This window comes from Paramormyrops kingsleyae, chromosome 1, assembly GCF_048594095.1.
Source record: "Paramormyrops kingsleyae isolate MSU_618 chromosome 1, PKINGS_0.4, whole genome shotgun sequence".
NCBI lineage: Eukaryota > Metazoa > Chordata > Actinopteri > Osteoglossiformes > Mormyridae > Paramormyrops > Paramormyrops kingsleyae.
Genome location: NC_132797.1, coordinates 73079197 through 73093117, shown reverse-complemented (window position 1 = coordinate 73093117; position 13921 = coordinate 73079197). Strand labels below are relative to the sequence as shown.

At 45.3% G+C, this 13921-nt stretch overlaps 1 protein-coding gene across 5 annotated transcripts in view; it reads left to right on the top strand.

Annotated features, from left to right (window-relative positions):
* atp11a (ATPase phospholipid transporting 11A) overlaps positions 1-12420 on the top strand; it is a 52362-nt gene extending 39942 nt beyond the window's left edge. Inside the window, exons 26-31 of one of the 5 annotated variants that reach the window (XM_023830609.2) lie at positions 277-300; positions 2612-2677; positions 2807-2910; positions 3006-3171; positions 6807-6906; positions 7963-8098. In XM_023830609.2, coding sequence (XP_023686377.2) covers positions 277-300; positions 2612-2677; positions 2807-2910; positions 3006-3171; positions 6807-6896 — 450 coding nt within the window. In that variant the 3' untranslated portion in view covers positions 6897-6906; positions 7963-8098. Of the gene's footprint in view, positions 1-276; positions 301-2611; positions 2678-2806; positions 2911-3005; positions 3172-4462; positions 4552-6806; positions 6907-7962 lie in introns of all 5 variants that reach the window. The other 4 variants (XM_023830706.2, XM_023830446.2, XM_023830794.2 and 1 more) reach the window with 4 other exon arrangements.
* The last annotated feature ends 1501 nt before the right edge of the window (positions 12421-13921 follow it).

Genomic DNA, 13921 nt, shown 5'->3' with positions numbered 1-13921 from the left:
AACAGCAGGGCTGATCAAGCCATTCAAAACGCCCGGAGACTTACTCTGCTTAAATTCCTGGGGTTTTCCATGAAATTCTCACCGCAGGGGCACATTCAGCTGTGGGTCTATTTCTCTATACTGTTTATTTATGTCATATTAGTCTTTTTGATTGCTTTTTTTGTCTTTGTTTTTCAGTTTTAACATCCTAATTTTCTTTACTTTTTTTGTCCTTATTTCCCCTCTTCTTCCTCCTCTTCCTCTCCTCTTTCGCTTCTTTGCTTTTTTCCTCTTCAGCTAATGACCACCAACACACAAATGGTAAGCCTGTTCCCCTCCCCCTCTCTGTCTGTCCTCTCGAATTAGTTTTTGTTTCATGAACCCTCCCCCATTCATACTTTCCCACCTATCCCTCGTATCTCCGCGGGTTCATACTTCTTGGCATACGTACGCTTCTCTTTTAACACCCTGTCTCCACACCCCCAGCCAAACCTAACCCCTCACCCTTCAGGCAGAGTAGGTAACCTTCATGACTCTCCGCTTCATTATGGTGGCGCGCTTAACGTAGGTCTGTGTATTGTCCTATGTACCATATAGCCCAGAGGGGAGAGACGACCGTGACAAGCCGGGGGCGGGGGGGGGTTTAAGAATTTAGATTCTACCAAAGTCTCTGAGCAAGACTCAGACTACGGGAAGGTATACAGAAAGCTAGAGTGTGTCAGAGACTGATCAAAATGGGGAAAAATTAGCTCGAAATTTTGAAAATTATCAGCCCGAAACATAACCATGCTGGAATGCTCATTTATCTGGGTGAAATTTGTATGGGCTACAGGAGAAGATAATGAAAGTTAGCTGAAATGATTGATGAAGGTGTGAAACATCTTTACAGCTGCAACGTGTTGAAGCAATTAAATGTGTTCAGTCTTTCTGAACAGTGTTTATAATTCATGTAGTGAAAAGAGGTTGAATTTCATTTCAGTGTTCAGATAGTATATTGTTGAAACGGATTGAAGACCATGCCACCTCAAGGTATATATAAGAAGATCAATATGATTTTAACCTGGTTAATAATTCATAATAAGGATTATGTGATTGTCATAGTCATAGTTTTTGAAAAGCCCATGATTTGAAAAGTGAATTTATATGCATTTTTTCTGGTTGGGTTTTCAGCCTGATATCAATATCAATATTTCATATGATATAAAGATTAAAACTGTTTCTTTTCCTCTTGTCAATTGGAATTACGAAAACGATGCCGGTAATGTTGCCTAAGGCGTAAGAGCCGGACGCACGGTGAACATGAAAGCAGGCCGACAGCCGTGTTTCCCTCCAAATGGTCCTTCAGACACGTGGAAACGTTTCTCACAATCTGCTGCTTCTTCGTTGATGTAGCTTCTGGATTCTGGCTTGGATTCATGTCTCCTCCGAGCCTCGGTGTCTTTGGGACTGATGAGGGGGTGAAACTAGTGACTACAGCAGGCACTTGGTGACCGAGCAGCGAGCTCAGGTCTTCTGTTTTAATGCTGCCGCTGGTTTGATGGAGGGAGAAGCTTTCAGGGAAGCCGGCGGGAGGGTCTTGATGCCTGGGGGCAGACAGAGTGACCAACAGCAAAATAATGAGTTCTGATCACAGCACCTGTATCATTTGGGCTGTGTGAATTGGCCCCCCTGTGTGAATTGGCCCCCACTGTAGCCTCCACTGAAGTCTGTTCATGGGCTGAACTCCAGTTTTTCCATTTTGAACAGAGCTTGCGTAACATCATAGTAGAGTTTTTGCTCTAGCATGGAGCATTGTGGTTCTTGTGTATCAATACCCCTATTATTCAAATCACGGTCCTCGAGGCCCGAGTCCTGCTGGCTTTCCAGCCTTCCTTTACCTGTGAGCCAGGTGTGAAGCCTCTGACCAATCAGAATCAGTAATTATTAAACTAACTACCTGTGAGAACTGAAAACACGGCCTGGATCTGGAATCGAGGTCCAGATTTGAAGAGCCCTGATCGATACCAAAAATGCCAGAGACTTAACAGCAAGTTTGTGCTTTTTTCTGTATTAATAATAAATGTAGCGTCGTGGTGTCATTTGTCCTCATTGTTCTCCATGATGTCTGCTTAATCTTACAGTCATGGCCTGGATCACTGTCAGCAACGGGGGAAAAAAGCCATTTTGGCAACTGAGTGAGCTTGTACTACACCGGTGCTTGTTGAAAATTTGATATCCATAAACAACAAAGAGGAGAGATTGTGTGTTAGCCAATAGGAGTGGACAAGGCTGAGTGTTAGCAAATACGAAATGGGCGAGGCTGCGTATTAGGCAATAGGAATGAGCAAGGAGGAAGGAGCATTAGCCAATAGGAATGCGCAAAGCTGGGTGTTAAAAATTAGGAATTGGCATGGCTGGATTTCGGTTATTAGTAATTAGCAACAGTGTGATCAAACTAGCATGACTTTGCTTCTAAACTGATCCACTGCTGAGATCATGGGAAAACGCCATGTGCTTATTGCAGATTGCTGTTATTGTTATCATGTCATGTGACTCTAATCAGCTGTATTCTACTGAACGCATCCGTCCAGCGAAGTGCCCAGAATGGTGTGCAGGCACATTGCTTCATGACTGTTGAAATCCGTTTTCACAGATATTCGGAAACTGGACTTTTGGGACTCTGGTCTTCACCGTGTTGGTGTTCACAGTCACCCTAAAGGTAACATCCTGTTATTTGATAAAATACGAATAGTCTCGTTCTAGAGACTATTCGTTTATAAGCCGTCAGATGGTGGTTTCATCCATTCTTTAGAGGTGCCGTCATCTTACTGTTGTTTGCTCTCTGCAGCTTGCTCTGGACACTCACTACTGGACGTGGATCAACCACTTTGTCGTTTGGGGATCTTTGCTTTTCTACGTCGTTTTCTCCCTGCTGTGGGGAGGAGTCATCTGGTCAGTTCTGCCGTCCTTTATTTGCCATGAGCCAGCCGTGTTTTCTCTGTATGCTGCTGGCATTCAGCCTCACCTCCCTCTGGCTCCCCCTGCAGGCCATTCCTGAACTACCAGAGAATGTACTACGTGTTTGTGCAGATGCTGTCCAGCGGGCCGGCCTGGCTGGGCATCGGGCTGCTTGTCATCATTAGTCTGCTGCCGGATGTGCTCAAAAAGGTCCTCTGCCGAGCACTCTGGCCAACCAGCACTGAGCGCATCCAGGTATGAGCGGGGCATCCTCGCTGCACGCATTATAGTGCATGTTAGCGTAGATTGGCACCATTATGGAAGGACACACAGTTGCACTGAGTTTTTGTTTTTCTACGCAAATGTAAAACTGCTACTCAGATCGTATAAGATTTCATGGTGACCGTCATCGGCTGACCTTTAGATTTCCATATGCTATCAATGTTATACCGCAATGCCGAACGTGAGTGGACCATTTCGTGTGTGGTTTCCCTCATCTGGCATGATTCCTGAGTGACCTTTTCCTGCATTTTTCAACCCTTTGTTATAGCTCAGAAATAGAACCTATATACCGTGCGTTGTATTTGTTTGTATAGAGATACTCTTCGCTTTACGATGATTCAACTTAGGATATTTCGACTTTACGATGATTCCACAACGACATAAATTCAGTAGTGATATACTGTAAAATGATTTATATTGATACTGGGTGATGACAGCATCCACTCAAACACACAACGTATCGCCCAGTGTCTTTTTCACTATGTGATTTATCATATCATATTGAAATTCGACAAACGATATTTTCATCTTACGAATTAATGTAACCCCATTGTAAGATGAGGAGCACCTTTGTTCATTACAAAAATACGCTAAAATATAGTATTGATTCCGAAATAACACAGGGATATTGCCTTTGGTCCCTCCTGGTTTTAACAGAACCTTTAGGCCCTTGTCACAAACTCATCTTCCCCCAGTTCCTCTATCAGTTCTTCTGCGGCTTCTCTCAGCAGATACCCAGCTATGACTTAACTGTTGTGTGGTCTTGTCCCCGTGGTGACCACAAAGCCCTGCCCTAACAGTCACTTCAGAGCTAGTGTCCAAAATGTCAGGACAGCCATATGCCCTCAGAGGAAGCAGATTCTGACTTGTACATTTTATCTTATGTTCCTGCATAGACAGGAGTTCGTCACACTGCTGGCTGTTATTGAGGTCATTAGATCTTAATTAAATAAGGTCCATAGATGCTATCAATGACTGCACCTCTTGTAACACAGAAATGCCTGTTATACTGGAACTTCTGTATTTCAATCTTTACTTGGAGTTATTAGAATGTAGTGTGTGTGTGTGTGTGTGTGTGTGTGTGTGTGTGAGAGAGAGAGAGAGAGAGAGAGAGAATGAGAAAAAGATAGATAACAAAATTTGATGTCTCTCAATGCTTGTAACCACTGTCTCCTCCCTCTTCCCTTTGCTCTGCTCCTCACTGACACTGCCCTGCTGCTTCTCCGTATGTCTGTAACCTCTGACCTCTTGCGGCCGCCTCCAGACCAAGCGAAAGTGCCTTACTGTCGAGCAGTCCACCATTTTTATGCTATCCCAGACTTCCAGCAGTTTAAGTTTCTAACTGGAGTGGAGGTGACTCTTAAATCCTCTCTGCATGGTGTCATGTCTGTGGTCCCCGGTCACCATGGGGCTGGTGGGGGGGGGGGGGGGTTGGGCTTTTGATGCCACCTCTTTGATCACATTTCCCTCTCCTTCTCGATGACCTTTATGTCACAGCTGTTCCCATTGCCGGTTGCTCACGATAAGAGCCTGCTAGCCTGCTTTGTGCCATAAACTGGCCCATTGGCTCTTCAGCCCACAAAGCGAATCAAGTCCGGTTGGTCTCACATCTTGGTGTGAGTCCAGTTTAGCTGTGTTTAAATGCTGTGTGACACCACCCACCCCCCCCTTCCAGCATCCTCAGAAAGACGTCTGTACACTGCTTTGCTTGCAAAGACGTCAGACAACTTAAAAACATAAAAATCCACTTTTATAATATGAAATGTAGAGGCGAGTTGGTAGGACCTGCCTATTATTATCACAGCATAGGCTTATTTATAGGTATGATAATGACACAAGGGGCAGAAAGCTGTCATTGGGTCTGCGCTCTCCCCATGGTGACCTAAGGACGCCTGAAACTGTCCTGTGACGTCGTGCACTGCCCCAGTCTTCTGCACTGCATGCTAGGAGATATTTATAGACGTGCTTTGTGTACATGTAAGTGTGTGTGCTGGAGCCATCGCAAGCCATCCTTTCACATTGGACCCCCCCCCAAAGATTGATGTATCTCAGGCAAGGGCGCAGGTTTGGTTTCAACATTGGCAGGGACAGAATCAGCCCCAAACCTGCCACTCCCACAATGTTGGCAGAGACATGTTCCGACCGTCCATACCTAAACCTGCGCCCTTGATCTCAGAACGGAAACAGGAGATATTCCTGTCTTCTATTTGGGAGCATATGAGGAGGATATTGTCTCTGCCAGTGGATGTGTAGCTTGGGGGCAAATGGTAGCCTTTGAGGGTAGGGATGAGTAATCTGTTTGGGCTGGATGCTCCACACACAGACTCATCGTTCATTGGCTCCCTGTAAAACACAGAGCAGCCAATCAATAGGAAAAGTCCCGCCTGAGACAGACCAGGGTGCACTCCGTGGCATAGCATTCCGGAAGCTTCTGGAACTCCACGCTTGTTCTGAACTTCTGCAAAGCAGCGTTTGATCCGGACTGATGTGGAAACACTTTGCCTGGCGCGTGGTAATGGCTTAATGGGTGACGTCACCTCTGGTCTGATGTGACAGGATGTGCTTTGGCTGAAACCTGCAAGGACGCATGTGCAACTTCATGTTTGTGTCATTTTATCATCCTGTGTATAAATCCATCCAAAATGCAGAAAAAAAAAGAATTTAAATGTGTTGTTCACTTTTTGCTTCCTCCCACAGGTTCATTAAAGCGATGACGGGCTTCTGTTAGATTTTATACCCTTAATGTTTCTGTACATATGTTCTCAGAGCGTTCCAGTACGTTCTGCATTTTGGTGCAGTAGTATGGTCCTCCTGTGTTCTCACAGGTTTGCTCAGAGAATTCCACTTTTCTGCCATATTCATTATACTTCCAGGCAAATGAGTCACAGTAGAGCTTCCCTCAGTCTGTGAGATCCTCCTGGGATCCAGGACCCTGGCTGGGTGAAGCATCTGTACGGACAGATGAGAAAGAGACCAGAATTAGAATCTAGTGCAGTTTTTTTCAAGCAGAAAGTATCACAGGATTGGAAAGATGGTGCATGAAAAAGTCGATGTGTCTCTCCCTTTTTCGGGGCCCAAGCAGCGTAGCTTGAACCAAACTGTTAAGACAATTGATCATGTAACTGAATAGATTTGTTGACTCCCTCCAGTCATAATACCTGGAGTTTACGGTCTTCCCTTCCTCCACTGGAGAATTTTATAGTCTGCGTGTGGTCATGCCTTTATGGACGAGCCCACTTATCTCTGGGTGTTGTGGGGGTCTTCTTTAGCACACAGCTATCCAAAACGTGTCACTGGTCTGTACGTCTTACGCTTAAGGGGGGGGGGGGGTGCAGGCTGGGTTATTTTAGGCTCTGCCTCAGCCCTCAATGACTTTTTTCAAAGGAGCTATTTGTGCAGCGAGTGAGTTTCTGCTCGGAGCCGAACTCTAATTGGCGTGCACCCGGTGACACCTGCAGAACTCCCTCCCTCGACAGCCCCCCCCCCCCTGACTTCAAGGGGTGCAGGTGTGGGGGGGGCCTACGGCCACAGACGAGGTGTGCTGCCTAAAGAGTTATCGACAGAGCAGAAGCCTGTGTTCTGAGTGTGTCTGTTCCTGCTGTTCACAGAGGTTGATGGCAGATGGAGCTTTTCAAAGGGTGCTGCCACAAGGCCACGATTCCCTGCTAGACCCACCTCAGTGCACCACTGAGACCTAGCTGCACCATGGTAACCACAGGGGGGTGAGCGTGGTGCCTGGTGTGGCATACTTTTTGGGGGGATCAGGATGGGGGGAGTTGGATATTTGCTGGAAGCAAGCTGTCTCCCCATTCTGACACACATACATGCATGTTAATCCCCATCCTGCAACACCAACTTGTCTTCTTGCTGCGTCTGTTGGACAGGGGTCTTCCGTGGACTTTCTGTGAGCTGGGCTGGGGAAGTGAGAAACCTCACAACTCAAAGGCTGTTCCTTCCCAGATAGAGTGGACACACAGATGTACACAGAAATCACAGCATCAGCTCATAAGCCTCTTTTTCGCATAAATGAAATGCTTTCATGACAAAAACACAAGAACAAACCAGGCAAAAAAAAATCACGTGAGGATAGAAATCAGTACGACTAAGTCAAATTTCAAAACATTAGCACAGTCCTTAGAGATATTCCCAGTTTATCGTACTTTCTTCAAAACAAAAGCAATTTGCTGCCCTCTTGTGTTGAGAGTGAGATTGCAGGCAGTGCTTAAGCGTTTGGAAACCGATCTGTGTAACTGCAGTTGGCCAACAGAGACTCTCCGCCTTAATTAAACAGTGATGTGCTTCTTGGAAACTATAATCAGATGGAGAGTGAGCTGGCCTTTGCAGCCAGGCTGCCTTCCCCCATGGCTTGAGGTTGAATTAACTTTAGTTACTCAGCACCTTAGCAGTGTGTCCTGACATGGAATGTCATATATAAAGATGACTGTGTCTGTGGATGGACAACCTGCGTGTAGGTTTATATACTGAAAATGGATCTGGTTTCCAGCTGTCTTTCCCTGACCTTAGTGTCCTGGCTCCATCAGTTTTTGGGAACGGACAGCCTCGATGTTGTAGCCACGTACTAGCATGCTGTGAGCATCAGCTGTATATTTGCTGTGATGTTTACGTGAGCACTTCTCTGTTTTCTGGCCGTATCCTGTGTGTCTGGGAGTGTGCAGTGAATGCCAGGCCCCCACTGTGGAGTCCCTCTAACACCCGTTTTTCCTCCCCACCTCTGTGTCCCACCTCCCTCCATCTTTTCCTCAGAATGTGGAGAAGCTGTACCAGAGCCACCTATCAGAGTTCACGCCTCTGCCCTTGCTGAACTCCTCCCTCCCAGACTTCGAAGCCCACAACATCAACCCCAGAAGGTCTGGCCACCGCTCTAAAGAACTGATGTATACCCACTGGAGGGGCACCACTGGCTACTGCACTTTCAGCTCCACCCTCGGTCCCCCTGGCATTGGCCGCACGCACAGATTAGTGGGCCTTGAAACCTCAGTGTAGCCCGGACCTCTGTTACCTATGCCTTTAAGAGACGAGCAAATCCCACAAGAGGCAACCCATGCCAATACCTTGGAGCTGGAGCAACCTCATTCTGCTCTAATTGATGGGTTTGGACAGACAGAGACTAGGCTTTGGTTCCTAGAACTCTGACCCACTCCATCCCTGTGGTGGGTGGGCTCAGTACTGTGTGGTCTGGGACCACACGGCCTCTGACCTCACCTCCCGCTTAACCTCTGACCCCTTTTAATGCTGCGGCGAGACTGTGAGACCCTCCCGTTACGCCCTCCTCCCCAGAGACCCTCATATCACTGCCTCTGCGGGTGATATTACTTGAAAAACAGACACGTAAACACTGGCACCAAGAGCATTGTGATCAACTGTTGGTTTTGTGGCAAAGTGAACAGAATCTGCACTGGATGAAAACCTCTGTGCCCGTTTGTTTAACTTTTCTATTATTCTGTTTTTCTTTCTTTCCTGCTGCTCGCAGAACAAACTGGTGTTGTGCAAATCTTTTGTCGAGAAACACCACATAGGACTCTTGTCCTGTTCACTTTCATCGTAAGTGCTGTAGACCAAGCAAGAGTGTTCACTGTGCTAGACTGGTCTTAAAATGAGAGGTAGTGATGGACAAAATGATGCTTCATGAACCATTTGCTGTATTTTTTTTATCCCACTAGATAGCGCTGTATGTTCATAAATGGGCACAAAGAATGCCCCAAAGCAAACGCAGAGCACCATCTTTTGGGGGTCAAAAAAATGCAGCAAATGGTTCATTAAGCATCATTTTGTCCATCACTGATGAGAGGCCCCCAGCTTCTAGAACCTCCTTCTGTAGCTCAAGACATAGGTTTGATATGGCTGCTTGGTTCCTCATCATATATAACCGCTGACACAATTCTGAAGGATTAGGATCATATTTAACTCTAAATTTCTTCCTGTAACCTGTTGTCTTCCCTGCAATTCATTATTTTACTACAGCCTATTTGACCAGAATCACATTTCTGTCAAATGCAATCGAAAGACTTTAATAGATCTAGCGGTTAGATGACAGACATCGTGTGGTACAGGAAATTCGATTGTGACCTGCGACAAGTCAGAAGTCAACCACAGCTGTGACCTGTTGCCATGGCAGCCAGCGTACTGCATTTGTGTGACACGTTGTTCTGTATGTGCTGGATTTGTGCCCCTTTGTCTGTCCCCAGCTGGATGCTTACAGTGTGATTGATCTTAGTAGAGTGTCTGACAGTGGATGTGTGTGAATTCTCTGCCTTAATATTACTGTTTCTTTCCTTATTGTCTGGAGCCAAAGGTCGGGGGGAAAAAATACCAAGAACAACAACAAGAAAAATAATAATACACACACTTTGTTTTTGCCTTATGCTGAGACTTGGGGTGGCAGGCATTTTGACAAATTGTAAGCTCTAGTTATCTTGCCTTAAATGACTGGCCCCTACATCAGTGGGAGGGGTGGTGGGGAGTATTGTAGCCAAAGTGAAGGACTGCACAGTGCTTGGTTGCCTTGGAGACGTGTGGCTGCATTCTGCATATGTACAAATGGTATAAATGACTTCCCGTCCCCCCCCCCCCCCACACACCCGCCTCCCACCTTTCCACTGCTGCTTTGCCCTCAGCTGCATTCCTCCTTGTTGTTTCAGTTCAGACCAATAGGCTGGTCCCTCAGCCACCCTCACCGTGACTGTGTTTCCCACAGTTCGGCGGTACTTTTACACATCTACACACATTTTACACATTTCTACATGTCTGGTGTCCACAAACACCGATCCTGGTGCATCCACTGGGCTCCACATTCATGACCTGGCCTTTGCCAAGTGAAAAAAAAACTTCTTGAGAGTTCACCAGAGGCACAGGCGAAATTAGCATTAGCGATTTACCATGATGACTAAAATACTAAAGAATACACACACACAAATAAGGCTGTGAATTAGTGATGGACAAAATCACGCTTCATGAACCATTTGCTATATTTTTTGATTGCACTAGATGGTGCTCTCTGTTCAAAAAACGGCCCAAAGTAAGCCAAGAACACCATCTAGTGAGGTCAAAACATACAGCAAATGTGTCACGAAGCATCATTTTGTCCATCACTACTGTGAGCTCTCTTCTCCATGAATTGTCTCTTCCTCTCTTCCTCATTCCTCCCTGTCACTTCTCTCTCCATTCTACTTGTGTAGCGATGCTCACGTGAATGTGTGCACACAGCCGTCGGCCGTCCTGTCAGTCCCTCACCGCAGCTCACCTGCAGCTCGCTGCACAGCACTCACTCCTTGTGGCTGGCTGCCACTCCAGCACATAGATTCAAAATGTGCTGCTGGGTCAGAAGCACAAGTGTGGGGACACTTTGAAGACCAAGGATTTCTTTGTAAATGTTCTAGCTGCTTGTTAAGCTGGTGCCTTCTGGTACTGTCTGTGTCGTGCTGTATTTGGTAAGATATTGTTTTGTTCTATTTTTATATATATACTTTTTAGACAGAGAATGAGGGGGACGGCAGCTTCATGTAAACACACTGATGATGTATTTTAATTTTTAATTGTTTGTACTTGGAGATCTCATGCTTTGTTAAACAGAACAGAAACGTATTTGGTAATTCCTTAAGATGAATGCTATTTGTATGCTTTAAGAATGTGGTAATTATCAGAATGTTTAAGACGTATGGATGTATAAATGTAGTAGTTGACTTAAGGGTGGGGCGGGGCGGGGCGGGGCGGTCCTTTAAACCTGAGTAATGAGACTTAAATCAGAAGGCAGTGTCACAATCACAACTGTAACACAAGCTTATTTCTGCTACTACATTAATATAGATAAATGCAAGCAGGATAATTCGCACTGAGACGGTGTCAGTTGAACTTTTTTCTTGGTCCAAAGCTCTTCTCATCTTATTTTTAGTTCATACGTGACCAGTATTTGTTGAGTCTTTGAGTGGATATAGGACCTTTAATATCCATGTCACTGAGTCTAATGACTGCATTCTTTCTGTGATTAACTTTTTTTTGTGGGTGGGAGTGACCGCTGTCGCTCCATATTTTTGCATTTGCCAAGAAACACATTTTCCCGTTCATATACTTAAGCCATGAGTTACACCTTGTTCAGAGAAGGCGGAAGAATTTGCAACTGGAACCAAAGATTCCTGCATTTTATGTGTTCTCATGTTTTTGGATGGAATTCCTTGAGTCAGATAATTCATATCAATGGCATGGAAACTTTATGAAGTATAATTGACAATGTTTAAGTCTCACGCCTCTGCACTCAGAAACACTGGGGGTTTCTTCCCTACTGTGTAGAGCCTCCCATTGAGTAAAATGTACCACTTAACCCGCGAATGAAGCCAGTGGATGATCACTGTTTATCCTGATTGCGCGTGGCTAATACATGACATAATCATGAATGTACACAAGCCAACTGCGTGCGACCCACGTGTCGGCGGTGAAGCTGCCGCTGGCGATTGGCGATCAGTCACCACCGCTTCACTTGAACAAATAACGCAATTACAGGTAATCACGTGTCCTTTTTTGGACTGGAGGAAGTCGGCTTGATCCAATAGCGTTGTCTCCGACGTGTGTCTGACGTCCATCCAGTATTAACCAGCTTAGACCTTTTGTAAATCTTCCTGAAATTTGTTTTGCTACTTTTGTACTCAGGAGAGAAATGGTATGTTTTATTTATTTATTTAGTAGGATTTTCAGTTTCGTCACCATAACTAGATGCCGACAAAACAAAATATATATATATAAATATAATGGGAAGTACAGAACTTGAAATAAAGCTTTAAAATGCTTCTCTTGTTAACACATATTTATTGAAAGCGAGTCAATGGCATTTAGCCTACATGAGTCTTCTCACATTGGCAAGCGGGCCCTCACTAAAATCATTTTAAAACACGTTTGTGAAAGTGTAACCTTGCCGATAAATATATCAGACACACAGCGTTTACTCATTGTGTAGACAAGTTCGGGGTCCAGCCTACAGTACACGCAATGTGTATCAAGGTGTAATAATCTCACTCTTAATAAATAAGATACACAGTGCTGTATAGTATAGGTTATATATGTACATATACAAAATATTCATTCATGTACAGTTTTGGGGTCTTTTTGTATACAGTTTTTAAAAGATTGATACCTATAGATACCTGTCCATTTTGCCAGACTTTATGTAGTAACTGTACATTTTCCTGTAATAAAGAACATTTGAAATTTGAATTAATGTCATCTCACGTAATGTCTCACATAACAATAACATCACTGAAATAATTTAATATCATTTATGACCCTAGTTATCCATAAGGTGGCACTGAAGTTTAATTAAAAATACAATCAATTCCATTTTCAATACCAGTTCCGGTGCATGTCGGTTTTTAATACGTATATTATTTACTAATTTTTATAACAAGCAACGAGCACGTTTTTAACTTGATGCCAAACACAGTAAACAAAAACGTCTCCTTTAGTGTAGTTTACAGTTAAATTGTATTTTTGGTATATGATAGCACAATTAGGAAAGCTATTCATCCTGACATTTTAATGACTAAATTAGGTCACGACTATTGTCGAGCCTTGCAAGTAGAATACCGTTTACAGGAAGAGTTCGCCAATGTTGCGACAGGTAGGGGAAACGTATAAGGATGCAATGCTGGTGTTATATTAAGGTACTGAACGATGTGGGCAAAGCCGGCTCGGGACAAAATCACTAAAAACCGGGCCCCCAAGACGAGCAAACCCGCCCACCGGAGCCCAGCTGTCCTCACGAGACCGCGGGCCTGCATGTGTGAGTCAGGACACGCGTCAAGTTACCGCTCCTTCAGTACCGCCACTCTGTCGTTAGGGGTCAGCATTTTGCTACTTTTCCCCTCATCTCTCTCCCTGGTCATAATTCTCACTGCCTGAGGCCATGGAGCAAAACAGGCCTCACGTTTTCCTGTTAAGGGGCCTGCAGTCCCGTTTTAATCCTAAGAGGCTATAATGGTCTAATCCTAAACATTTGATTTCCATTGTAATGCTGTACCAGGATCGCCTGATTAAGTGATGTGAAGGGCTATTGAAGCAGGAGAGCCCCTGCATTATATTCTGAGACATGCCAAGTTTAGGGCGAGCGGTCAGCACAGTGTTGGCACATGACTCAGAAATTAAAAATAATCCAGCTGCCTCGATTCTTTATTCCTGCTCAGTCTGTTTGTGAGCAGCTTCTTTTCTGGGATTTGATGAGTGGGATTTGGTTACCTGCCGCCTGCGTATCGCACAGTGAATCAATGCAGGAAGATGGATTTGCTCAAAAATACCCCTGCGACTGTGGCATTCGGGCTTTAGTGTTCTGTTTTAAAGGAGCATCGCTAACGTGCTAGCAGGAGCCGGCCTGGCACCGTGAAATAGGATTTTGGGGGAGCCAAGAAGCGAGGAGGGAGGGAAATGGGGTGGGGGGGGGGGGAGGTGGCTGCCAAGTCTTGTTGATGGCTCCTTTTTTTGTCACACCCCCTCTGTAGCTTCCGCAGTTGGGAGGAGGTGAAGGGGGCCCACTCTGAAGGGACCTCCGACAGAGAGCGAGCAGGAAGGCCCGAACGTGACCCCCATCTGAACTGGCGCGTTTGGGAGCCTGGGATTCTCTGGGTCTGCAGAATGTGTTGTTTAAGCACTGGGGGGTTTACTAGCCTATTGTCTGTGTGTTTGTGTGCGAGTGTGTGCAGGCGGCGGATTTTGGAAAGGCCAA